General features: G+C 42.4%; 1 protein-coding gene and 1 long non-coding RNA gene across 6 annotated transcripts in view; one reads left to right on the forward strand and one right to left on the reverse strand.

Moving 5' to 3' along the window:
• The window catches only part of LOC106591193 (ATP-dependent translocase ABCB1), a 23,781-nt gene continuing 2,762 nt past the window's right edge, over positions 1 to 21,019 (reverse strand). For 2 of the 5 annotated variants that reach the window (XM_045719153.1, XM_045719152.1), the window contains exons 5-28: positions 11,959 to 12,052; positions 11,405 to 11,596; positions 11,056 to 11,227; positions 10,635 to 10,759; positions 10,334 to 10,511; positions 10,063 to 10,176; positions 9,794 to 9,904; positions 9,466 to 9,591; positions 8,588 to 8,791; positions 8,134 to 8,304; positions 7,725 to 7,886; positions 7,225 to 7,455; positions 6,437 to 6,595; positions 6,087 to 6,191; positions 5,814 to 5,891; positions 5,551 to 5,634; positions 5,145 to 5,348; positions 4,756 to 4,856; positions 4,513 to 4,653; positions 3,892 to 4,048; positions 3,586 to 3,783; positions 1,551 to 1,757; positions 1,139 to 1,285; positions 1 to 940 (exon numbers count right to left, since the gene is read on the reverse strand). In XM_045719153.1, the coding sequence (XP_045575109.1) occupies positions 743 to 940; positions 1,139 to 1,285; positions 1,551 to 1,757; positions 3,586 to 3,783; positions 3,892 to 4,048; positions 4,513 to 4,653; positions 4,756 to 4,856; positions 5,145 to 5,348; positions 5,551 to 5,634; positions 5,814 to 5,891; positions 6,087 to 6,191; positions 6,437 to 6,595; positions 7,225 to 7,455; positions 7,725 to 7,886; positions 8,134 to 8,304; positions 8,588 to 8,791; positions 9,466 to 9,591; positions 9,794 to 9,904; positions 10,063 to 10,176; positions 10,334 to 10,511; positions 10,635 to 10,759; positions 11,056 to 11,227; positions 11,405 to 11,596; positions 11,959 to 12,052 (3,659 nt within the window). In that variant the 3' untranslated portion in view covers positions 1 to 742. The remainder of the gene's footprint in view (positions 941 to 1,138; positions 1,286 to 1,550; positions 1,758 to 3,585; positions 3,784 to 3,891; positions 4,049 to 4,512; positions 4,654 to 4,755; positions 4,857 to 5,144; positions 5,349 to 5,550; positions 5,635 to 5,813; positions 5,892 to 6,086; positions 6,192 to 6,436; positions 6,596 to 7,224; positions 7,456 to 7,724; positions 7,887 to 8,133; positions 8,305 to 8,587; positions 8,792 to 9,465; positions 9,592 to 9,793; positions 9,905 to 10,062; positions 10,177 to 10,333; positions 10,512 to 10,634; positions 10,760 to 11,055; positions 11,228 to 11,404; positions 11,597 to 11,958; positions 12,053 to 21,019) is intronic. The other 3 variants (XM_045719155.1, XM_045719156.1, XM_045719154.1) reach the window with 2 other exon arrangements.
• Positions 10,971 to 21,019, forward strand: part of LOC123743188 (uncharacterized) — a 19,121-nt gene continuing 9,072 nt past the window's right edge. Inside the window, exons 1-2 of the long non-coding RNA XR_006770015.1 lie at positions 10,971 to 11,161; positions 11,453 to 11,610. This is a non-coding gene — a long non-coding RNA (uncharacterized lncRNA). The remainder of the gene's footprint in view (positions 11,162 to 11,452; positions 11,611 to 21,019) is intronic.

A 21,019-nucleotide genomic window follows, 5' to 3' on the forward strand; every position in this document is an offset into this window, starting at 1 on the left:
TGGGATCTAATGTTTTATTTGAATGCATATTTACAAACAAGTAATAGCCTTGCATAGTGTACAAATGTAAATATATAGATATTCTTCAAATGCATACTTTGCCTTTTAGAGCATAGTGTCCCTGTTTAAAATAATCAAAATATCACAGTATATAATAACATACAACAGTCTTCTGAACATCAACCTCTCATATTTACAGGTATACAACCTTTCCCAATCACTGCTTTTATCCAGTCATTTAACTGTGATAATGTGTCTTACAGTTTTTCTTATAGAAATACATACTGTACTTGTTGTCTTCAGACAATGAAAGGTGCCATGGTCAAGAACAGTTCATTCATTCGAAGCAGCTTATCAAAATGTATTTACGCTGATGTCCATGCTCCAGCATTACTGCTAAAGTGAGTAATACAGTGAGTAACCCAATAGCACACTAACCCAATAGGCTACTGTGCACCACCTACATGTGATCAAACCAATTGACACTGAGACAGTTTGTATCATGCAATTGAACCTAATTTTAGCAGTCCATTCAAAGTGAGTTATGGCTGCCATACCATTATCCATATAGATTCCTTATTCTTTATATATCACCTTCATTTAACCAGGAAGTCTCATTGTGGACAGGAGACCTCTTTCTCAAGGGGGACCTGGCTAAGAAGTGCAGCTCAATAAAAAGAACTGACAAAACAACATTCAACAGAACAGTACATACGCTGCAAAACATCAATCTGAATATGAGTTAGTGATTGACCTGTGCGTTGACCAGGGCACAGTAAGCCCCCCCTTTAGCCATGAGGTCAGTATGTGTACCCTGCTCTGTCACCTGACCATACTGAATTACAGCTATCTGGTCTGCGTTCTGGATGGTAGACAGGCGGTGGGCGATCACGATGCAGGTGCGGCCCTGCCGAGCGGCGTCTAAAGCCTGTTGGACAATCTGGGGGAGGGAGGGATAGGGAGGGAGAGAAGGAGGGAGGAAACAGAAAGACAGAGAGGTTGTTTGGGAAGGAGGGAGAGGACATACTGTGTGAAGATAAGCTTGTGTGTGACCAGGCCATTAATGAATGAATGAATGAATGAATGAATGAATAGGTAGAAAATGAGATGGCCGACACACTATGTCCATGTGACTTACCTTCTCACTCTCTGTGTCCAGGGCGGAAGTGGCTTCATCCAGCAGCAGTACTTTAGGCTGCCTGACCAGTGCTCTGGCAATGGCTATCCTCTGTTTCTGACCTCCAGACATCTGGGTCCCCTTGTCCCCAACCCTGGTATTGTATTTCTGACAAAACAACAGCACAATTTATAGTGTTTGTCTATACTGAACACTTTTAAAATATAAATTAAAATATAAAGTCATAACAGCCCGTCTTGGGCTAGTCAATAGCTATTCTATATGAATATCTGTAGAGAAACATTAGTTTAGGTTCTACTGTGACCTCATCAGTGAAATTTTTTGGATCCCCTTTGAGAAGACTTCAAATATCATCCTACAGCTACAGCCTATTATGTCTCCTCCCATCTCCCTCACTATACTGTTACTATACCTCTGGCAGGCCCATGATGAAGTCGTGGATGTTGGCGTTCTTGGCTGCCTCCTCTATCTCGTCCTGGGAGACCTCTCTGCTGTTGTCCCCGTACTGGATGTTCTCTGAGATGCTGCAGTCGAACAGGATGGGCTCCTGGGACACCAGGCCCAGCTGAGACCTCAGCCACGACAGGTTCAGGGTCTTAGTATCCAACCCATCCACTAACTGAAACACCACAATAATACTACAGAGTTAGGTCAACACCTTCACTAACTGAGACACCACAATAATACTACAGAGTTAGGTCAACACCTTCACTAACTGAGACACCACAATAATATCACAGAGTTAGGTCAACACCTTCACTAACTGAGACACCACAATAATACTACAGAGTTAGGTCAACACCTTCACTGAGACACCACAATAATACTACAGAGTTAGGTCAACACCTTCACTGAGACACCACAATAATATCACAGAGTTAGATCAACACCTTCACAAACTGAGACACCACAATAATACTACAGAGTTAGGTCAACACCTTCAATAACTGAGACACCACAATAATACTTCAGAGTTAGGTCAACACCTTCACTAACTGAGACACCACAATAATATCACAGAGTTAGGTCAACACCTTCACTAACTGAGACACCACAATAATACTACAGAGTTAGGTCAACACCTTCACTAACTGAGACACCACAATAATACTACAGAGTTAGGTCAACACCTTCACTGAGACACCACAATAATATCACAGAGTTAGGTCAACACCTTCACTAACTGAGACACCACAATAATATCACAGAGTTAGGTCAAGACCTTCACTAACTGAGACACCACAATAATACTACAGAGTTAGGTCAACACCTTCACTAACTGAGACACCACAATAATACTACAGAGTTAGGTCAACACCTTCACTAACTGAGACCCCGTAATAATACTACAGAGTTAGGTCAACACCTTCAATAACTGAGACACCACAATAATACTACAGAGTTAGGTCAACACCTTCACTAACTGAGAGACCACAATAATACTACAGAGTTAGGTCAACACCTTTATTAACTGAGACACCACAATAATATCACAGAGTTAGGTCAACACCTTCACTAACTGAGACACCACAATAATATCACAGAGTTAGGTCAACACCTTCACTAACTGAGACACCACAATAATACTACAGAGTTAGGTCAACACCTTCACTAACTGAGACACCACAATAATATTACAGAGTTAGGTCAACACCTTCACTAACTGAGACACCACAATAATACTACAGAGTTAGGTCAACACCTTCACTGAGACACCACAATAATACTACAGAGTTAGGTCAACACCTTCACTAACTGAGACACCACAATAATACTACAGAGTTAGGTCAACACCTTCACTAACTGAGACACCACAATAATATCACAGAGTTAGGTCAACACCTTCACTAACTGAGACACCACAATAATACTTCAGAGTTAGGTCAACACCTTCACTAACTGAGACACCATAATAATACTACAGAGTTAGGTCAACACCTTCACTAACTGAGACACCACAATAATACTACAGAGTTAGGTCAACACCTTCACTAACTGAGACACCACAATAATATCACAGAGTTAGGTCAACACCTTCACTAACTGAGACACCATAATAATACTACAGAGTTAGGTCAACACCTTCACTAACTGAGACACCACAATAATACTACAGAGTTAGGTCAACACCTTCACTAACTGAGACACCATAATAATACTACAGAGTTAGGTCAACACCTTCACTAACTGAGACACCATAATAATACCACAGATTTAGGTTTAGAATGTTTAAAATGTTCAGATTAAAAAGAAGTAACATCTTGGAATACCAAAGGAATTAATAATCCACCAATGTTACAAATATTAAATATTAAAATGCTAAAAAGTGGCCTAACAGTTTTACTATATATGTTGCATCCCAATTCACAGTATACTGGTTTAGCACTTTGAAATAGTTTTGAAAAGCTTGCTTTATATTACATGATTATTTTTGGGGTTGGTCTCACCACTTGTCCTTCAGCAGGGCTATAGAAGCGCTCCAGTAGTTGTATGGAGGTGCTTTTCCCACAGCCACTCTCCCCGACCAGGGCCAGGGTCTGACCAGGCCCCACTGACAGGCTCAACCCCTGGAGAACCCTCACGTTCTGACGGGTCGGGTACGCAAAGTGGATCCCTCGGAAGTCAATGTCCCCGACAAAGTCTGTCTGGAAAAGACAACATTTTTGTTCCAGATCATTGTTCCAGAAAAAACACAATGTCATATCATTGTTTTTTTGTTTACATTGGAGTAAGAGACATTGTAGCTCACTCACTGGCTTCTCTCCCTCCTCACTGTAAATGTCAATCTCTGGTTTCTTCTCCAACAAGCCAAGAATTCTCCCTGCAGCTGCTTTCGCTTTGGCAAAGTCAGGAGCAAAAGATGCTGATTCTCCTATGTTCATGGCAGCAAATATGATCACAGAAAACACACTGCGAAAGAAAAGGACAATGTTGGACTATCACTGCCACTATATTGGCAGACTCTGGTCATGACCCAACTCAGCGAGGGCGTCTCAGAGAGATTTGGGATATGCAAAAAACACACTTCCATTTCACACATGTGCGTTAATACACGTGTGTACATGTGTGAAATAGGACAAATATAAGCACCCACCAAATTAATGTTATAATGAAATTATTATTATTATATTACCGTGTAGTGACAATGTGGTAGCCAGGGCTTCTAGTCAGGGTTGGGGTACATTCCATTTCAAATGCAGTCAATTCAAAACCCAATTCCAATTCCACATTTTCCTCATTGAAAACCATTGAAGAGAACTGGAATTTCAGTGTACTTCCTGAATTGACTGGAATTGAAATGGAATTGATCCCAACCCTGGTGTGAATGTATTCATTTTAGATGAGGATATAACAGTACCAGTATGTATACTCACAGGAAAACATTTTCATATTCTGTGTGACAGTGAGCAATAAGCCAGGACCCAAAGCGGAAGATTGCAGCATTGACCATGTAAGGGATTGCTTGGGCAACGGCAAATGTTAGTCCGTAGATGGGGGCCTTCACCAAACCGTTCCTGGTGTATTCAATTGAAATCTAATCAGTACTTGATTGTAGGTTATAAGGTCAAACAATCCAAAAGCTGAGTCTATAACAAAGTGAATAACTGAACTCTTACTGGTATGGTCTTTCTAGACTGTCCATGAACTTGTGAAAGAAGACGTCCTCCCGTGTCAATCCAACAACTGTCTTGAAGTTTTCAACGGTCTCAGTAGATATCTACAAAAGAATAATAAAGATATATTAGCGTTTTATTTGAACACATGGTATCACACACTGATATAGCCCACTGTCCCAAAGTGCATTGCAATTGGGATTTCATAATAGCAGTAACCTTCCTGAAATTCCCTGGTTATCCAGATATCCTGTTTTAAGGTTTCCCTGATTTCCTGCTTATTCCCTCCTGATTCCGGAAAACCTATAACCGGGATTACTGCAAAATCTGGGAATTTTGGGAACATTACCGGAATTTTGCAACCCCAATTGCAATAGAAAGTTGATGTTTACCTTCCCAGACTGCTCCAGGGCACCCTGGTCTTTGGAGGCGTGGCCTGCCATGGCCCTCATCTGAATGACGTTGGCTCCAATGAGGAAGGGCACACAGGCGAGGATGAGGAGGGTGAGCTGCCAGCTGTGGATGAAGGCCACCACAATGGCAATGGTGAGAGCACAGACTGTGTTGGTGGCCAGACCCAACCTAGACCCTGTCGCCTGGTGGTGAGGAGAGAGGAAACAAGTAGGTTCCATCCATTACCAGACATTGTAACTCTAAAGAATGCAACTGTAAATACATAGAAGCACATGTAAAGGTAGACATTTTTAAAGACTTGTACAGTAGAATGATTCTGAATTGACATTGACTTGATAGGTTTTGATCGCTATCTCAATGTGTAAATCAGTGCATTGTGCTTACCCCTTTAACCAGAGATGCATCTGTGGCCAATCTGGTGGTTAGAACTCCCACTGCATTGTTGTTGTCATCAAACCATCCAATCTCCTGTAAGGAATGCATTTTAGTAAGGTTCTGAGGCAGAACACCACAAAGTGGCATTTCAGAATCATCCTTTTGCTGGTATTATCAATACAGTAAAGTCAATTAGCAATGACAAGTCAGTCTTTTTGAATTCATGTACAATGGATGAAGTATATATTTTCCCGCATGACAGTTTGTCCTACCTGTCTCATCATGGCATGGAATACCTGTCTCCTCAGCCTCATGGTAAGAAGCTCTCCTGATTTTCCAAACATGTAACCCTGAAACATAGAACATACAGCAGAAATTTACCCAACCAGGCATGCCCACAACATATTAAGGGTTTAAGATAGATACAGAATTGTACTTTAAAGTGCGTCCCAAATGGCACCCTATAGGCTCTGGTCCAAAGTAGTGCACTGTATAGGGCATAGGTTGCCATTTTGGACACAATTTAGATCTATAAATTAGAAAACCTTTAGGAAGTAGGTGACAAAAGCCACTCCTCCGATGAGAAGGAAGAGCAGGGAAAACATCATGGTTTTCTGTCGTTTGACTTCCGGGTCAACTTCGGAAAACACCTAGAGAAGGTCACGGGATGGAGAGAATCCCCCCAAAATAGATAACAGAAAATGAAAAGGTTGCTTTGGAAAATAAGAGCCAAAACCCACCAACCAACGACCATCAAATAAATGATGTGGAAAAATAAGACCACCTCGTTTAAATCAAACTCAATCAAGAGACCAAGGAAATGTGAGTAGTCTCTGCAGTATTTAACAATTCTTCATATTATGAACACAAGGAGGTGGTCTTGTGAAACACTTACTCCAATGATCTTGGCGAAGATGATGGCGACACAGGGATAAACGGCTCCCCCCACCAAGCTAGACAGGGTTCCTACCAACATGTACGGCCACTCGGGCTTGTTCAGGGCCAGGATTCTGGTGAAGGGGATGTCTGGAGCTTCCTCTGGTTTCTTTTCCTTCTGTCATCAAACATTGTCATCAATGACAAAACTAAATGACCAAGGACCAACATGATGTAACAGATCTTATTTCTGATGACAATGAACTATCACTATATACAGTAGGGTGGCAGGTTCAAATCCCCGAGCCGACCAGGGGAAAAATCTGTCCATGTGCCCTTGAGCAAGGCAATTAAACCTAATTGCTTCTGTAAGTTGCTCAAGATAAGAGCTTCTGCTAAATTACTAAAATGTAAATGAATGCAACCATACATTATAAACCTTACATTATATACCATTCATTATATTCCATTCATTATATACCATTCATTATATTCCATACATTATAAACCTTACATTATATACCATTCATTATATTCCATTCATTATATACCATTCATTATATTCCATACATTATAAACCTTACATTATATACCATTCATTATATACCATTAATTATATACCATTCATTATATACCATTCATTATATACCATTCATTATAAACCATACATTAGAAACAATACATTATATACCATACATTATATAATAAGTACGATGACAGTTCAGCAATAGCACTATAACAAAGCCATGTTCCTATATAACACATAAAGAACGTCATATTGTGCCCTAAAGGATTGTGTAATAGTACCTTCTTGTCTTTCTTGGACTTCTTAGATTTCCTCCTGGTCGGTTTCATTTCCACACGGCCACTGCTGATTGAGGTCCTTTCAAAGCCGCCGTTTTCTATTCCTTCCTCGTTTACCACTTCCAGCTCATCCATGTCAGATGAGTCATATAGGACATAATCCAGATCCTCATATTTAGGAGGGTTATCCTCTTCCACAGGGCCCTCTTCATCTTCCTCTGGCTTCCCTTGACTCTGAACAACAGACAAGGTGTGATAGTGGATTTGAACATGTTACATACAGAGCCTGTTTATTACTGATCATTATTCATATAGACACAGGCTTGATAAGGTATATTGCTCTGATACTGATGATATACGTCTCCAAATATGACTCTGAGCAACATGATTTAGACGTTGACTGATTCTACTGTTGAGGCAGAGTTGGGGCCCTGGTGGTCAAAAGTAGTGCACTATAAAGGGAATAGGGTGACATTTGGGATGCAGTGAGCGTGATACAGTACCTGCTGCATGACCAGAGAATAGTAGACCCCCTTCTTGGCCATGAGTTCCCTGTGTGTTCCCTGCTCCACCACCTCTCCGTTGCTGAAGCCAGCGATCACGTCAGCTGTTCTGATGGTGGACAGGCGGTGGGCGATCACTATTGTGGTGCGACCCGCCCTCGCCTATGGGAATGGGAGACAATATTGTCATAATTTATTACAAATCATTTTTTTATTACTTCTTCATTTTCGCTGAGATGGATTCCAACAGGATCTCATGGATTCACTCTGATTCTTGACGTTTGTCAACTGCTGCAAACGTGAACTTGCAAGGCTGCAGTCAAACAATCGAATTAGCCTATTAGGTTGCGCAAAACCAAGTTTGAGAACAACCTTAACCATGGGTCTGGTCCTCAGGGAGGGTACTGACCTTATCCAGAGCGGCCTGGACGACCGACTCACTCTGGGTGTCCAGGGCGGAGGTGGCCTCGTCCAGCAGGAGGATCTTCGGGTTTTTGACCAGGGCCCGGGCGATAGCTATCCTCTGCTTCTGTCCTCCACTGAGCTGGGCTCCCCGCTCCCCCACCATGGTGTTCAGCTTCTGTTAACGCCACATGGAATGGGATGGAGATGAAATAATCATGTTTAAATTTGTCCATTTGGATAAGATCATCACTATTTGGCCATTTCCTTACACTGTATACAATTTCAAAACAAAACAAAAAAACATTTCATTTCAACACAGTCGCCATAGAAACAACAGAATATCTGCTGTCCTACTCACTTCACATCATTTGTACACCATAGATAATTTAATATATAGTACATGTGAAACACTGAAGCCATTGTCAGGAACTCATTTGTCAGTATCCTATCCCACGTACATCGGGGAGTTTGGAGATGAAGTCGTATGCGTTGGCCTCTCTCACGGCCCGTTCGATGTCCTCATCTGTGGCATCCTCTCTGCCGTAGCGGATGTTTTCTGCGATGGTTGTTCCGAATAGCACAGGTTCCTGACTGACGATACCCATATTCTCCCTCAGCCACTTCACATTCAGGGTCCGGATGTCCCGACCATCCAGGGTAATCTGACAACAAACCAGGGTCATACTCATTAGGCATGCAAATTTCTCTGCTTTGCTGATGAGTATTTTCTATGCTCATACAGGAGTAATAAAGGTGGGAATGTTGTTTATTATTATTGTTGTTATTTTATTTATTATTTTCATTTATAAGGGGGTGCTGCAGCAGCCTCAGCACCCCTACTTCCCTCGGCTATGCAACCCAGACCAACAGCGTTCCTGACAAATGATATATCAACATTCCACAAGAGGGCACTATAATACTATTTGACTTTTTACTGAAATGAAGTCAACACTAAACCTGATAAGCCAGAATTTGGGAATGAGTGAACGTGAGTGAATGTTTGCGTGTACATTACGTGTGTGTGTGTGTGTGTGTGTGTGTACACATTACACGTGTGTGTGTGTACATGTGAGTCTCTGTATGCACTATGAGTCAGTTGTTTGAACTTTAATGCGCTCGTGTCCTGCGTACCTCTCCTGAGGTTGGATCATAAAGCATGTGAGTCCTTCACTGGAGGCTGGTGGGTGGTGCTATTGGAGGACGGGCTCATTGTAATGGCTGGAATTTATTCCGTCCTCTTATAGCTCCACCCACCAACCTCCTCTGGAGTCTTTACAGTGGGACGTGTGTCTCTTCTTTATGACTTTGAATAAACCTTGATCAGATTTGTTCATACCTCTCCTGAGTCTGGATCATAAAAGCGCTGCAGCAGCTGAATGGTGGTGCTCTTCCCACATCCACTGGCTCCAACCAGAGCTATGGTCTTCCCACGAGGCACTGTCAGATTCACTCCTTGAAGAATCTACAGCGACAGGGAACACATCCCACAACGTATTTAACATGTATTTTTACCGTCATTTATAATTGTATGGCTTGTCATTTTGTTTTTTCTAATCCAACTGGAAACTGAAAATTCAACTTAGCTTCTTCCTTATTGTGCATTTTCAAATCATTTGGGGACAGGTTAGTGTCTAGATCTGGTTCGATTCAAATCCACTACTTACTTTGACATCTTTCCTGGAGGGGTAGCTGAAGTGGATGTTCTTGAATTCAATGTCTCCTTTCACACAGTCTGGTTTGTGACCTTCCTTTGAACTGCTGTCTATGGGCCGCGGCTATGACAAACAAATCAACTCACCAACCGCGGCAGAAAGGACAAATGTCTAAATTCGACTTGAGTTCTTGAGATCATGTTGTTCTGAGTGAGTTAGAGTGAGTTCATACTGTTTCAATGCTATGGTGATTCAGGGGTTAAACTGAATTCTTCCAGTACCTGGTCAATGGTATTGTAGACTTCATAGGCAGCACCCCGTGCTTTGGCGATGGCTTCCAAGTTAGGAGCACCCTGGCCCAAAGAGAACGACCCAATCATCACTGAGAAGAAGACCTACAAACAGCAGCAACAAAGAATGTAATGAAGAAAGGAATTATATTAATGCCAGACAGAGTAACACGTGTGAAGACATTGCAGAGGCCTTTTCACAATAAAATGTATCTATTGGAAAATAGTAAATTCTTACTTAAAATCTTCCATAAAAGCTTACTGTAATGGTTTTTCCAATGGTATAGTTTTCAGGCTCGTCTACAGAGAGCTTGGTCCCGTACCAGAAAGCCAAGGCGTACGTCCCAAATATGACAAACTGGGTGAAGCCCATGGACACGTTAGTGGTGATGGCCTTCTTTATTCCAAAGTTTTTAGCATCCTCCAAGTTGTTTTCATACCTAAAATATATAGAAGACATGCCTAAATAGGGGAATGTGTCTTGATTTTGGTAGATCGTATTAATAATTATGGAAAGAAACACTGTTTTATGCAACACATTAGTTAGTGAATAACTGACTAACCTTTCCACAGCTTTCTTCTGCCCATTGAAAGCCACAACTGTCCTGATAGCCACCAGTATCTCTTCAGCTACCGCCCCTGCTTTGGCATAGGCAGACAGCTCCTTACTGGTCAGGGTGGCAAGTATCTGAAATCAAATACAAAATGTTCATGAATACGGTATCTTACACTGCTGATGTAAAAATGTCTTTATAAAAGAAATGCGATTGTGGAAAACTGAGAGGATTGGATAAGTATAAACTAGGGGTGGATTTGGGATTGGGCACAAGAGTAGTGATGCAACCACTGTTTAGTGACACATATGAAAACAATATGGCACATTATTCCCTATATAGTCTACTACTTTCAAGTAGTGCACTATATAGGGAACAGAGTACCATTTGGCATGAAGCCGTTGTCTTTGCAGGTCATTGGTAGTCTTACTTTGGACCAGACGGCAGCTGATCCTGCCAGGAGAGGACTGACGGCCAGGATGACGAGGGTCAGCTTCCAGCCGAAGATGAAACCAATGATGAACCCTGACAAGAAGGTGCAGAAGAACTGCACAAACACACAGATCTTGTCTCCAAGGCCTTCGTTGATTGTGTTGATGTCACTGTAGAAAGTAAAAGTATTATAAATGATTTATATTATAATAATTGACATTATTTAAACAATCTTAATAGCATTTTTTATATCTGTAGTTTCTCAATATGATCATATATGCTAAAATATGACATTGTCTTTGATAAAAAAATAAATCCCAATCATTCATCCAATGTATCAAACTTACTCTGTCAACCTGACGTTGAGAACTCCTATCTGGTGTGTATCAAACCAGGACATCTGTTGGTGAAGGATGGCATGGAAGTATTTCTCCCGAATCCGTTTGGTCTGTTTGGTGGCTGTCAGCAAGAACAACATCACCTGAAAGGTCCCCAGCAGGAACACAGCACAACCGATCCCGATGAAGTAATAGGCATGTCTGGAAATTCAAATGTATGTATCACACAGTATATCTTTAAGCAATAAGCAACAGAGGGGGGGGGTGCCTGGATACAGCCCTTAGCCGTGGTATATTGGCCATATACCACAAACCCCAGAGGTGCCTTATTGCTATTATAAACTGGTTACCAATGTAATTAGATAAGTAAAAATACATGTTTTGTCATACTCGTGGTATACGGTCTAATATACCACGGCTGTTGGGCCAATCAGCATTCAGGGCTCGAACCACCCAGTTTATAATCATAAATAAAAGCGACATTGTATTTACATGAGGATATATTTATGATATAATATATTGATAATGTGTGTCTGTTATCTACTGTACTCATTATCACTTGCCGAGTCATTAGAGCCTCTATATCAACTCCAGGAATTTGAATACATCCATCAGTTGAGTTCAATAAAGCGCTGATCTCCTCCACAGTGAAATTGGCTATGGAGAAATGACAATACCAGTAGTCAATGTTCACAATCTGGCGTGACTAACATATGAATTGTGTAGTATAAAACATAATCCACAAGTCACCATTATATATGGTGAAGATATACCTAAACAATGCAACCCATAATAGAAATAATCACATAGGACTGTATGTGCATCTCACTGTAATACATGGCCACAAAGGATCCCTGCACTTTATAGCCAATACACAGATGTAAGATCTTAATTTGAGCCAGTTGCTACAGCAGGAAAATAATCCTGCAGTAACAGGACAGGTGAATTATTATGTGGATTATAATTAATGGGCATTTTTGTAGTGGTTGATACATTAAGAATGGTGCTGGATTGGATAGGGGCCGTTTTACTAGTTCCTGACCAATTCTGCTGTTTAGTTTGTTTTTGTGTGTTTTTTTTGCATATCCCCCCTGTGTTTGATGCTCTTTTTTGTTAGGCTACATATACATTTTACACACGTTTTACATACATGGCACTTTTTTTTCAGGAGTCAATTATTTGAGTACACAATATGACATTTTACAGGAAGGAAGTAGAGTTTACAATACAATATGTTCTATATTATTCTCAGAAAATAAAATGTCGTCCCACCACTCACTCACAGTGTAGGTCCGTTGCTTGGTCAAGAGTTGCTGACATCTGATAGAGTTTCACATAATACATCCCATGCATCAACTGTATTTGCCTGAGCTTTGTTTATCACAGCCACTGATCGCTCCATATGAAAAATATCCTGGAAATATGATGATTGCAGGGGTAATCGAAGCACTAAGGATAACTTTTTTTGCTGCTGTTAACCCCGCATAAATGATTATTTTCTGAACCAGCTGCAGTCATACATGGTACTTTTATACACAGTAATTACACAACAAATATATCTCTTTCTGGATTATACACATTACATTTTGGATAGATACTGGATGTGTACTCAGACATCTATATAGTGTTTTCAGTAATAACTATTACTGATCATGAGCTTTTTAATCCCACCCCTCTGCTACTCTCAGTCCAGCACACCTAAATGTATCTCTGTAAGACCATCCTCTTTTGATTTCCACGTGCCATATAGCTTTCCACTGTGCTGTGATGTCTTATATGAAATTTGAACCTTTCTAATTGCACAGTATCCAAAGATTGTAAGTTAAAGATGAATATCTTTACTAAAATTATTATAATATTGTTGAATGATTGACTTTCCAAATCTCCCAACAGGGCTATTTGCAGAGTTAATTTTAGGTAAATGTAATAATTTTTCAGCCATTCCTGAAACTGAGACCAGAAACAAGCTCCATTGTGCTGATCAAAACTTTTTTGTACATAATGTTTCCCCCATTGTTTGCTATGACCGAAAAGAGCTTCTGGACATCAGAACAGCGATAACTAATCTCGTATTGGATGAAGATTTCTACTTCAACCAGTTGGCGGTGCAGGACATACTGCTCACCCCGGACCAGACCCTAATCCTCCGCACTCGGAGGAGAAAGTGCAAGAGAGGCCGACGTGCGGGCACCCTGACAAAACTACAGTCGTGGCCAAAAGTTTTGAGAATGACACAAATATTAATTTTCACAAAGTCTGCTGCCTCAGTTTGTATGATGGCAATTTGCATATACTCCAGAATGTTATGAAGAGTGATCAGATGAATTGCAATTAATTGCAAAGTCCCTCTTTGCCATGCAAATGAACTGAATCCCCCAGAAACATTTCCACTGCAATTCAGCCCTGCCACAAAAGGACCCGCTGACATCATGTCAGTCATTCGTTAACACAGGTGTGAGTGTTGACGAGGACAAGGCTGGAGATCACTCTGTCATGCTGATTGAGTTCGAATAACAGACTGGAAGTTTCAAAAGGAGGGTGGTGCTTGGAATCATTGTTCTTCCTCTGTCAACCATGGTTACCTGCAAGGAAACACGTGCCGTCATCATTGCTTTGCACAAAAAGGGCTTCACAAGCAAAGATATTGCTGCCAGTAAGATTGCACCTAAATCAACCATTTATCGGATCATCAAGAACTTCAAGGAGAGCGGTTCAATTGTTGTGAAGAAGGCTTCAGGGTGCCCAAGAAAGTCCAGCAAGCACTAGGACCGTCTCCTAAAGTTGATTCAGCTGCGGGATCGGTGCACTACCAGTACAGAGCTTGCTCAGGAATGGCAGTAGGCAGGTGTGAGTGCATCTGCACACACAGTGAGGAAAATACTTTTGGAGGATGGCCTGGTGTCAAGAAGGGCAGCAAAGAAGCCACTTCTCTCCAGGAAAAACATCAGGGACAGACTAATATTCTGCAAAAGGTACAGAGATTGGATTGCTGAGGACTGGGGTAAAGTCATTTTCTCTGATGAATCCCCTTTCCGATTGTTTGGGGCATCAGGAAAAAAGCTTGTCTGGAGAAGACAAGGTGAGTGCTACCATCAGTCCTGTGTCATGCCAACAGTAAAGCATCCTGAGACCATGCATGTGTGGGGTTGCTTCTCAGCCAAGGGAGTGGGCTCACTCACAAATTTGCCTAAGAACACAGCCATGAATAAAGAATGGTACCAACACATCCTCGGAGAGCAACTTCTCCCAACCATCCAGGAACAGTTTGGTGACGAACAATGCCTTTTCCAGCATGATGGAGCACCTTGCCATAAGGCAAAAGTGATAACTAAGTGGCTCGGGGAACAAAACATCGATATTTTGGGTCCATGGCCAGGAAACTCCCCAGACCTTAATCCCATTGAGAACTTGTGGCCAATCCTCAAGGGGCGGGTGGACAAACAAAAACCCACAAATTCTGACAAACTCTAAGCATTGATTATGCAAGAATGGGCTGCCATCAGTCAGGATGTGGCCCAGAAGTTAATTGACTGCATGCCAGGGCGGATTGCAGAGGTCTTGAAAAAGAAGGGCAAATATCAGGGAAATATCACTGCAAATATCAGGGGCGGAAATCCTAGGGGGGACGGGGGGGGGCACGACCCCCCCATCCTGGGAAAAATATGATTTGTCCCCCCCAATATATCACTGTAAACATAACTATGTAAATTAAATAATGTTAAAAATACGCAATGAAAGCAATTGTGCTGATTATATACACTTAATAGCGCGTTTTTAAGTTTCAATAGATTGCGACCCTCCACCCTTTGCCTCACAATGGTTTGATCCACTGCCAGTTCCTTAGTTGGCAAGGTAACAGAGGGTTCCTATCTACTGTCTGAAAGGCACTCAATGCACGTAACTGACGTGAGGTTAATCCAGTCAATCGCGCATAGCAATGTTTTGTTTTATGTTGGCAGGGTTCACACACACACTAGCTGAATTTGCAGAGCTAGCGCGCAAATATTAACTATTAAGCTAGCTAGTACCGATTCCATTTATGTGGCGTCGTCAAAGATGGAATCTTTGCTATCGTCAATTTATTCCAAGGTCAGCACGCAGATGTAAGTTAGTGCTTCAAAGTCCCTGTGATAAGGTTAGCGATAAACTGAAGTCCAAACTGAAAAGAACTACACTCTCTTCTACCATTGTCTTAAATATACACTTCTCAAAAAAATAAAGGGAACACTTAAACAACACATCCTAGATCGGAATGAAAGAAATAATCTTATTAAATACTTTTTTCTTTACATAGTTGAATGTGCTGACAACAAAATCACACAAAAATAATCAATGGAAATCCAATTTATAAACCCATGGAGGTCTGGATTTGGAGTCACACTCAAAATGAAAGTGGAAAACCACACTACAGGCTGATCCAACTTTGATGTAATGTCCTTAAAACAAGTCTAAATGAGGCTCAGTAGTGCGTGTGGCCTCCACGTGCCTGTATGACCTCCCTACAACGCCTAGGCATGCTCCTGATGAGGTGGCGGATGGTCTCCTGAGGGATCTCCTCCCAGACCTGGACTAAAGCATCCGCCAACTCCTGGACAGTCTGTGGTGCAACGTGGCTTTGGTGGATGGAGCGAGACATGATGTCCCAGATGTGCTCAATTGGATTCAGGTCTGGGGAACGGGCGGGCCAGTCCATAGCATCAATGCCTTCCTCTTGCAGGAACTGCTGACACACTCCAGCCACATGAGGTCTAGCATTGTCTTGCATTAGGAGGAACCCAGGGCCAACCGCACCAGCATATGGTCTCACAAGGGGTCTGAGGATCTCATCTCGGTACCTAATGGCAGTCAGGCTACCTCTGGCGAGCACATGGAGGGCTGTGCGGCCCCCCAAAGAAATGCCACCCCACACCATGACTGACCCACCGCCAAACCGGTCATGCTGGAGGATGTTGCAGGCAGCAGAACGTTCTCCACGGCGTCTCCAGACTCTGTCACATCTGTCACATGTGCTCAGTGTGAACCTGCTTTCATCTGTGAAGAGCACAGGGCGCCAGTGGCGAATTTGCCAATCTTGGTGTTCTCTGGCAAATGCCAAACGTCCTGCACGGTGTTGGGCTGTAAGCACAACCCCCACCTGTGGACGTCGGGCCCTCATACCACCCTCATGGAGTCTGTTTCTGACCGTTTGAGCAGACACATGCACATTTGTGGCCTGCTGGAAGTCATTTTGCAGGGCTCTGGCAGTGCTCCTCCTGCTCCTCCTTGCACAAAGGCGGAGGTAGCGGTCCTGCTGCTGGGTTTTTGCCCTCCTACGGCCTCCTCCACGTCTCCTGATGTACTGGCCTGTCTCCTGGTAGCACCTCCATGCTCTGGACACTATGCTGATAGACACAGCAAACCTTCTTGCCACAGCTCGCATTGATGTGCCATCTTGGATGAGCTGCACTACCTGAGCCACTTGTGTGGGTTGTAGACTCCGTCTCATGCTACCACTAGAGTGAAAGCACCGCCAGCATTCAAAAGTGACCAAAACATCAGCCAGGAAGCATAGGAACTGAGAAGTGGTCTGTGGACTCCACCAGCAGAACCACTCCTTTATTGGGGGTGTCTTGATTATTGCCTAAAATTTCCACCTGTTGTCTATTCCATTTGCACAACAGCATGTGAAATTTATTGTCAATCAGTGTTGCTTCCTAAGTGGACAGTTTGATTTCACAAAAGTGTGATTGACTTGGAGTTACATTGTGTTGTTTAAGTGTTCCCTTTATTTTTTTGAGCAGTATATGTAATGGTCTTGTTGCAAAAGCTAAATTGTCGCAAGGGAACTTTTATTTATTTATTTTATTTCACCTTTATTTAACCCGGGTAGCAAAGATTATAGCAAACACCACTGAAACGGAATTGGTGCTCGCTAGCTTTGCAAATTCAGCTTTTGTTGGAAGCCAGCCAATATGAAACAAACGGTTAAAATTACAAAAGGTTGCAGCATATGTTGTGTAAATGGTGAACTCATTCAGCTGTCAACTCTTGTCACTGCAATCCGTTTCACATTTGCTAGCTACCTTTTAGATCGAAGCCCATATAGAATGATAGAAGATAAGATGATAGAAGCCCATCTCCAACTGTAAATAACCTACACACTGTGTGTGTGTAGCCAGCCAGCCAGCCAGGTAGAAAAATGGCAGAAAAAAGAAAAAAGACGGACATCAGAGTATTTTTCAGTACACCAAAACGCAAAGTCATCCTCTGCCTTATTATGGATTGAGAGTTACATATCTAATAGAACACAGAGGGTTTTCGTTAATGGAAGCCTCTCTCATGCAAATTCCGTTGAGTGTGGTGTACCGCAGGGCAGCCGGCTAGGGCCACTATTGTTTTCTGTTTTTACAAATGACCTTCCACTGAAATTGAATAAAACCTGTTTGTCTATGTACGCGGACAAAATCAACAGTATACACGTCTTCTGCAACAGTAACATTGTCACGACTTCTGCCGGAGTCGGTCCCTCTCCTTGTTCGAGCGGCGTTTGGCGGTTGACGTCACCAGCCTTCTAGCCATCACCGATCCACTTTTCATTTTCCATTTGTTTTGTCTTTGTTTTTTACACACCTGGTTTCAATTCCACCATTACATGTTCATTAACCCTCTGGTTTCCCCCATGTTTGTGCGCGTGTGTGTTTTATTGTAAGGCTGTATCTGACGGCTGGTATATTGTTACCGGATTCTTTTATTACGCCCGTTTAATTCGTGTTACCAGCTAATTTTCCAGCACCATAGTATTGTGTTTATACTGGTGTTTTCTTGAATTAAATACCTTGTCCACGCATCTCAGCTCTCCTGCACCTGACTCCTTTCACCAATTACCCACAGCCTTGACAAACATAAATAACTGAGACATTTAATATAGAGCTACAGTCAGTTTTAGAATGGGTAACTAGCAATAGTCTGGTGCTAAATATCTCAAAAGCTAAAAGCATAATTTATTTAACAAATCAATCACTCAACGTTAAACCTCGTTTAGATCTATTATTGAATAATGTGGCTATTGAGCAAGTTGATGAGACTAAACTGCCGGGTGTAACCCTAGATAGTAAGCTGTCATGGTCAAAACATATAGACTCAATGGTTGCTAAAATGGGAAGAGATCTGTCCATGATAGGGCATTGCTCTGCCTTCTTGATATCTCAGTTGACCAGACAGGTTCTACAGGCCCTAGTTTTGTCGCTTCTGGACTACTGTGGTCATGTGTAGCAAAGAAGGACATAGGTAAATTACAGTTGGTCCAGAACAAAGCAGCACATATCGCACTTAGATGTACAGTACTTGGAGGGTAAGTAACATGCATATCAGTCTCTCCTGGCTCAAAGGTGAGGAGAGATTGACTGAACCACTATTGGTCTTTGTGCGAGGTATTGATGTGTTGAAGATACCAAACTGTCTGTTCAAGCAGTTGGAACACAGTTTGGACACTCATCGGTACAACACAAGACATGAACCAGAGGTTTCTTCACAGTCCCCAGGTCCAGAACAGAGGCTGGGAAACGTACAGTATTAAATAGAGCTGTGACAACATGGAACTCTCTGCCACTCCAGGTAACTCAAGCTAGCAATAAAATCAGTTTAAAAAACAGGTAAAAGAACACCTTGCTGCACAAAGGGGACTGTGAAGAGACACAGCCATTTTATATATTTTGTATTGTAATTTTAATTGCACTATGTATTAGATCTAGATATTGTGTGTATGTACTAATACGTAGGCTATGTGTGATGTTTCAAATGTATGTATTTCAGTCCTTGACTAAAAATGTGCTGTACTATGTATGATGTTAGTATGTTTCATGTGGACCCCAGGAAGAGTAGCTGATGCTTCTGCAGCGGCTAATGAAGAGCCTAATAAATGTCAAATACCAAAACAATGCTGGCACTAAGCCCGCACTCAACAAGCTGTATAGGACCATAAGCAAACAAGAAAATGCTCACCCAGAGGCAGCGCTCCTAGTGGATGGTGATTTTAATGCAGGAAAACTGAAATCCTACCAGCATGTCACCTGTGCAACTCTAAATCACCTTTACTCCACAAAGAGAGATGCATACAAAGCTCTCCCTTGCCCTCCATTTGGCAAATCTGACCATCCCGCTATCCTTCTATGCTTGCTTCGAGGAAAGCAACACTGAACCATGCATGAGAGCACCGCCTGTTCCGGATGACTGTGTGATCACACTCTCCGTAGCCAGTCTGAGTAAGACCTGAAGGGCTCTTTTGCTCTCAAAACAGCCTCAATTCATCGGGGCATGGACTCTACAAGGTGTCGAAAGTGTTCCACAGGGATGCTGGCCCATGTTGACTCCAATGCTTCCCACAGTTGTGTCAAGTTGGCTGGATGTCATTTGGGTGGTGGACCAATCTTGATACACATGGGATACCAGCAGCATTGCAGTTCTTGACACAAACCGGTGCGCCTGGCACCTACTACCATACCCTGTTCAAAGGCACTTAAATATTTTGTCTTGCATTGACCCTCTCTGAATCCATGTCTCAATTGTCTAAAGACTTAAAAACACTTCTTTAAACCTGTCTCCTCCCCGTCATCGAAACTGATTGAAGTGGATTTAACAAGTGACATCAATAAGGGTTCACCTGTCATGGAAATAGCAGGTGTCCTTAATGTTTTCTATACTCAGTTTACGGTCCCTCAGTTGACAGTGCACGTCAGAGCAGAAACTATATCATGAAGTCCAAGGAACTGTCTGTAGATCTCCGAGATAGATTTGTGATGAGGCATATACAGTATTTGGGGAAGGGTATAAAACAATTTGTAGAGTTTTGAACGTTTCCAAAAGCGCAGCGGTCTCCATCATTGGGAAATTGAAAAAATATGGAACTACCCAGAGTAGAGCTGGCCATCCGACCAACGTCTGACCAAACTGAGCAACCGGGCAAAAAGGACCTTGGTCAGGGAGCTGACCAAGAACCCAATGACCACTCTAACAAAACTACAGAGTTCCTAGCAGTTAGAGCGTTGGGACAGTAACCGAAAGGTTGCTTGTTCGAATCCCTGAACCGGCAAGGTGAGCAAGACAGTTAACCCCCACAACTGCTCCCCGAGAGCCAATGACGTCGATTAAGGCAGCCACCCGCACCTCTCTGATTCAGAAGGGTTGGGTTAAATGCGGAAGACAACTGACTAGAGATCCACTTTCCCTTTCCTTGGCTGAGATGGGAGAAGCTGCCAGAAGGACAACAGTCTCTACAGCACTACACCAATCTTGGCTTTATGGGAGAGTGGCCAGATGGAAGCCACTCCTGAGAAAAAGGCACATGACAGTTGGAGTTTGCAAAAAAAAAGGCACGTGAAAGAGGCTGGGGCGAAGATTTACAATCCAACAGGACAATGACTGCTGACAGAACCAGGAAGTGCTGGAGTCAGTCAACATTCTCAGTGGGGAGGGGTGAAGTATATACAGTAAACATTCACAAGGTGGGATACACTAGCAGTGGGGACAGGGTGAAGTATATACACTAAACATTCACGAAGTGGGATACACTGGCAGTGGGGACAGGGTGAAGTATAAACAGTAAACATTCTCTGCATTGTTGGGAAGGACCCGTGAGTAAGCATTCCA

Source organism: Salmo salar, chromosome ssa05 (genome assembly GCF_905237065.1).
Source record: "Salmo salar chromosome ssa05, Ssal_v3.1, whole genome shotgun sequence".
Taxonomy (NCBI): Eukaryota; Metazoa; Chordata; class Actinopteri; order Salmoniformes; family Salmonidae; genus Salmo; species Salmo salar.